The sequence below is a fragment of the Scyliorhinus torazame genome, chromosome 4 (genome assembly GCF_047496885.1).
Source record: "Scyliorhinus torazame isolate Kashiwa2021f chromosome 4, sScyTor2.1, whole genome shotgun sequence".
In the NCBI taxonomy this organism is placed as follows: Eukaryota; Metazoa; Chordata; class Chondrichthyes; order Carcharhiniformes; family Scyliorhinidae; genus Scyliorhinus; species Scyliorhinus torazame.
This window is the reverse complement of record NC_092710.1, coordinates 9,024,258-9,030,257: the sequence shown is the minus strand read 5'-3', so window position 1 is coordinate 9,030,257 and position 6,000 is coordinate 9,024,258. Positions and strand designations below refer to the sequence as shown.

The window sequence follows — 6,000 nt, the reverse complement described above, 5'->3', positions numbered from 1 at the left end:
GTCCTCCAGATATCCGGGTTGGCGGCAGTCAGTGTGGTCGTGGACGTTGGCTCCGGAACTCCGCTGAAAATCGAGGGGTAGGACTGAAGAGTGTCGGCTGCGGGGAGGCGAGAGAGAGAGGGTTACGGAATGAGGGAGCAACGGCAATCTGAAAACGGGAGGAGCAGGGGAAGCAATTCAAACCATCATTGAAAATACCAGCAGAATGCCAATCCAGCTCTCTCTCTCTCCGTTAATATACCCCAATCCCAGCACGCTCTCTCTCTCCCTCCGTTAATATACCCCAATCCCAGCACGCTCTCTCTCTCTCTCCGTTAATATACCCCAATCCCAGCACGCTCTCTCTCTCTCCGTTAATATACCCCAATCCCAGCACGCTCTCTCTCTCTCGCTCCGTTAATATACCCCAATCCCAGCACGCTCTCTCTCCCTCCGTTAATATACCCCAATCCCAGCACGCTCTCTCTCTCTCTCCGTTAATATACCCCAATCCCAGCACGCTCTCTCTCTCTCGCTCCGTTAATATACCCCAATCCCAGCACGCTCTCTCTCCCTCCGTTAATATACCCCAATCCCAGCACGCTCTCTCTCTCTCTCCGTTAATATACCCCAATCCCAGCACGCTCTCTCTCCCTCCGTTAATATACCCCAAGCCCAGCACACTCTGTCTCTCTCTCGCTCCGTTAATATACCCCAATCCCAGCACGCTCTCTCTCTCGCTCCGTTAATATACCCCAATCCCAGCACGCTCTCTCTCCCTCCGTTAATATACCCCAATCCCAGCACGCTCTGTCTCTCCGTTAATATACCCCAATCCCAGCACGCTCTCTCTCTCCCTCCGTTAATATACCCCAATCCCAGCACGCTCTCTCTCCCTCCGTTAATATACCCCAATCCCAGCACGCTCTGTCTCTCTCCGTTAATATACCCCAATCCCAGCACGCTCTCTCTCTCGCTCCGTTAATATAGCCCAATCCCAGCACGCTCTCTCTCTCTCCGTTAATATACCCCAATCCCAGCACGCTCTCTCTCTCTCCGTTAATATACCCCAATCCCAGCACGCTCTCTCTCTCCCTCCGTTAATATACCCCAATCCCAGCACGCTCTCTCTCTCTCCCTCCGTTAATATACCCCAATCCCAGCACGCTCTCTCTCTCTCCCTCCGTTAATATACCCCAATCCCAGCACGCTCTCTCTCTCCGTTAATATACCCCAATCCCAGCACGCTCTCTCTCTCTCTCGCTCCGTTAATATACCCCAATCCCAGCACGCTCTCTCTCTCTCGCTCCGTTAATATACCCCAATCCCAGCACGCTCTCTCTCTCTCTCGCTCCGTTAATATACCCCAATCCCAGCACGCTCTCTCTCTCTCAGTTAATATACCCCAATCCCAGCACGCTCTCTCTCTCTCTCGCTCCGTTAATATACCCCAATCCCAGCACGCTCTCTCTCTCTCAGTTAATATACCCCAATCTCAGCACGCTCTCTCTCTCTCAGTTAATAAACACCAATCCCAGCACGCTCTCTCTCTCTCTCGCTCCGTTAATATACCCCAATCCCAGCACGCTCTCTCTCTCTCCCTCCGTTAATATACCCCAATCCCAGCACGCTCTCTCTCTCTCCGTTAATATACCCCAATCTCAGCACGCTCTCTCTCTCTCTCCGTTAATATACCCCAATCTCAGCACGCTCTCTCTCTCTCGCTCCGTTAATATACCCCAATCCCAGCACGCTCTCTCTCTCTCTCGCTCCGTTAATATACCCCAATCCCAGCACGCTCTCTCTCTCTCAGTTAATATACCCCAATCCCAGCACGCTCTCTCTCTCTCTCGCTCCGTTAATATACCCCAATCCCAGCACGCTCTCTCTCTCTCAGTTAATATACCCCAATCTCAGCACGCTCTCTCTCTCTCAGTTAATAAACACCAATCCCAGCACGCTCTCTCTCTCTCTCGCTCCGTTAATATACCCCAATCCCAGCACGCTCTCTCTCTCTCCCTCCGTTAATATACCCCAATCCCAGCACGCTCTCTCTCTCTCCGTTAATATACCCCAATCTCAGCACGCTCTCTCTCTCTCTCCGTTAATATACCCCAATCTCAGCACGCTCTCTCTCTCCCTCCGTTAATATACACCAATCCCAGCACGCTCTCTCTCTCTCTGGGTTAATATACCCAATTCCCAGCACGCTCTCTCTCTCCCTCCGTTAATATACCCCAATCCCAGCACGCTCTCTCTCTCTCTCTCCGTTAATATACCCCAATCCCAGCACGCTCTCTCTCTCCCTCCGTTAATATACCCCAATCCCAGCACGCTCTCTCTCTCTCTCTCCGTTAATATACCCCAATCCCAGCACGCTCTGTCTCTCTCCGTTAATATACCCCAACCCCAGCACGCTCTCTCTCTCCCTCCGTTAATATACCCCAATCCCAGCACGCTCTCTCTCTCCCTCCGTTAATATACCCCAATCCCAGCACGCTCTGTCTCTCCGTTAATATACCCCAATCCCAGCACGCTCTGTCTCTCCGTTAATATACCCCAACCCCAGCACGCTCTCTCTCTCCCTCCGTTAATATACACCAATCCCAGCACGCTCTGTCTCTCCGTTAATATACCCCAATCCCAGCACGCTCTCTCTCTCCCTCCGTTAATATACCCCAATCTCAGCACGCTCTCTCTATCTCCGTTAATATACACCAATCCCAGCAGGCTCTCTCTCTCCCTCCGTTAATATACCCCAATCCCAGCACGCTCTCTATCTCCCTCCGTTATTATACCCCAATCCCAGCACGCTCTCTCTCTCTCTCCGTTAATATACCCCAATCTCAGCACGCTCTCTCTCTCCCTCCGTTAATATACCCCAATCCCAGCACGCTCTCTCTCTCCCTCTGTTAATATACCCCAACCCCAGCACGCTCTCTCTCTCCCTCCGTTAATATACCCCAATCCCAGCACGCTCTCTCTCTCTCCCTCCGTTAATATACCCCAATCCCAGCACGCTCTCTCTCTCTCCCTCCGTTAATATACCCCAATCCCAGCACGCTCTCTCTCTCTCCGTTAATAGACCCCAATCCCAGCACGCTCTCTCTCTCCCTCCGTTAATATACCCCAATCCCAGCACGCTCTCTCTCTCCCTCCGTTAATATACCCCAACCCCAGCACGCTCTCTCTCTCCCTCTGTTAATATACCCCAATCCCAGCACGCTCTCTCTCTCCCTCCGTTAATATACCCCAACCCCAGCACGCTCTCTCTCTCCCTCCGTTAATATACCCCAATCCCAGCACGCTCTCTCTCTCTCCGTTAATATACCCCAATCCCAGCACGCTCTCTCTCTCTCCGTTAATATACACCATTCCCAGCACACTCTCTCTCTCCCTCCGTTAATATACCCCAACCCCAGCACGCTCTCTCTCTCCCTCCGTTATTATACACCAATCCCAGCACGCTCTCTCTCCGTTAATATACCCCAATCCCAGCACGCTCTCTCTCTCCGTTAATATACCCCAATCCCAGCACGCTCTCTCTCTCTCCGTTAATATACACCAATCCCAGCACGCTCTCTCTCTCTCCCTCCGTTAATATACCCCAATCCCAGCACGCTCTCTCTCTCCCTCCGTTAATATACCCCAATCCCAGCACGCTCTCTCTCACTCCGTTAATATACACCAATCCCAGCACGCTCTCTCTCTCTCCCTCCGTTAATATACCCCAATCCCAGCACGCTCTCTCTCTCCCTCCGTTATTATACACCAATCCCAGCACGCTCTCTCTCTCCCTCCGTTATTATACACCAATCCCAGCACGCTGTCTCTCTCTCCCTCCGTTAATATACCCCAATCCCAGCACGCTCTCTCTCTCTCCGTTAATGTACCCCAATCCCAGCACGCTCTCTCTCTCTCCGTTAATATACCCCAATCCCAGCACGCTCTCTCGCTCCCTCCGTTAATATACCCCAATCCCAGCACGCTCTCTCTCTCCCTCCGTTATTATACACCAATCCCAGCACGCTCACTCTCTCCCTCCGTTATTATACCCCAATCCCAGCACGCTCTCTCTCTCTCTCCGTTAATATACCCCAATCTCAGCACGCTCTCTCTCTCCCTCCGTTAATATACCCAAATCCCAGCACGCTCTCTCTCTCCGTTAATATACCCCAATCCCAGCACGCTCTCTCTCTCTCTCCGTTAATATACCCAATCTCAGCACGCTCTCTCTCTCCCTCCGTTAATATACCCAAATCCCAGCACGCTCTCTCTCTCCGTTAATATACCCCAATCTCAGCACGCTCTCTCTCTCCCTCCGTTAATATACCCAAATCCCAGCACGCTCTCTCTCTCCGTTAATATACACCAATCCCAGCAAGCTCTCTCTCTCTCTTCGTTAATATACCCCAATCTCAGCACGCTCTCTCTCTCCCTCCGTTAATATACCCAAATCCAAGCACGCTCTCTCTCTCCCTCCGTTAATATACACCAATCCCAGCATGCTCTCTCTCTCCCTCCGTTATTATACACCAATCCCAGCACGCTCTCTCTCTCCCTCCGTTAATATACCCCAATCCCAGCACGCTCTCTCTCTCCCTCCGTTAATATACCCCAATCGCAGCACGCTCTCTCCCTCCGTTAATATACCCCAATCCCAGCACGCTCTCTCTCTCTCTCTCCGTTAATATACCCCAATCCCAGCACGCTCTCTCTCCCTCCGTTAATATACCCCAATCCCAGCACGCTCTCTCTCTCTCGCTCCGTTAATATACCCCAATCCCAGCACGCTCTCTCTCCCTCCGTTAATATACCCCAATCCCAGCACGATCTGTCTCTCCGTTAATATACCCCAATCCCAGCACGCTCTCTCTCTCCCTCCGTTAATATACCCCAATCCCAGCACGCTCTCTCTCCCTCCGTTAATATACCCCAATCCCAGCACGCTCTGTCTCTCTCCGTTAATATACCCCAATCCCAGCACGCTCTCTCTCGCTCCGTTAATATAGCCCAATCCCAGCACGCTCTCTCTCTCTCCGTTAATATACCCCAATCCCAGCACGCTCTCTCTCTCTCCGTTAATATACCCCAATCCCAGCACGCTCTCTCTCTCCCTCCGTTAATATACCCCAATCCCAGCACGCTCTCTCTCTCTCCCTCCGTTAATATACCCCAATCCCAGCACGCTCTCTCTCCCTCCGTTAATATACCCCAATCCCAGCACGCTCTCTCTCTCCGTTAATATACCCCAATCCCAGCACGCTCTCTCTCTCTCTCGCTCCGTTAATATACCCCAATCCCAGCACGCTCTCTCTCTCTCGCTCCGTTAATATACCCCAATCCCAGCACGCTCTCTCTCTCTCTCGCTCCGTTAATATACCCCAATCCCAGCACGCTCTCTCTCTCTCAGTTAATATACCCCAATCCCAGCACGCTCTCTCTCTCTCTCGCTCCGTTAATATACCCCAATCCCAGCACGCTCTCTCTCTCTCAGTTAATATACCCCAATCTCAGCACGCTCTCTCTCTCTCAGTTAATAAACACCAATCCCAGCACGCTCTCTCTCTCTCTCGCTCCGTTAATATACCCCAATCCCAGCACGCTCTCTCTCTCTCCCTCCGTTAATATACCCCAATCCCAGCACGCTCTCTCTCTCTCCGTTAATATACCCCAATCTCAGCACGCTCTCTCTCTCTCTCCGTTAATATACCCCAATCTCAGCACGCTCTCTCTCTCTCGCTCCGTTAATATACCCCAATCCCAGCACGCTCTCTCTCTCTCTCGCTCCGTTAATATACCCCAATCCCAGCACGCTCTCTCTCTCTCAGTTAATATACCCCAATCCCAGCACGCTCTCTCTCTCTCTCGCTCCGTTAATATACCCCAATCCCAGCACGCTCTCTCTCTCTCAGTTAATATACCCCAATCTCAGCACGCTCTCTCTCTCTCTCAGTTAATAAACACCAATCCCAGCACGCTCTCTCTCTCTCTCGCTCCGTTAATATACCCCAATCCCAG

The 6,000-nt window shown here is 51.9% G+C and overlaps 1 protein-coding gene across 1 annotated transcript in view; it reads right to left on the bottom strand.

Moving 5' to 3' along the window:
* Window positions 1-5: 5 nt before the first annotated feature.
* The window catches only part of LOC140411278 (membrane-associated phosphatidylinositol transfer protein 1-like), a gene marked incomplete at its 3' end in the record, with an annotated part of 252,446 nt that continues 246,451 nt past the window's right edge, over window positions 6-6,000 (bottom strand). Inside the window, exon 17 of the mRNA XM_072500400.1 lies at window positions 6-97. Within this exon, the coding sequence (XP_072356501.1) occupies window positions 6-97 (92 nt within the window). The remainder of the gene's footprint in view (window positions 98-6,000) is intronic.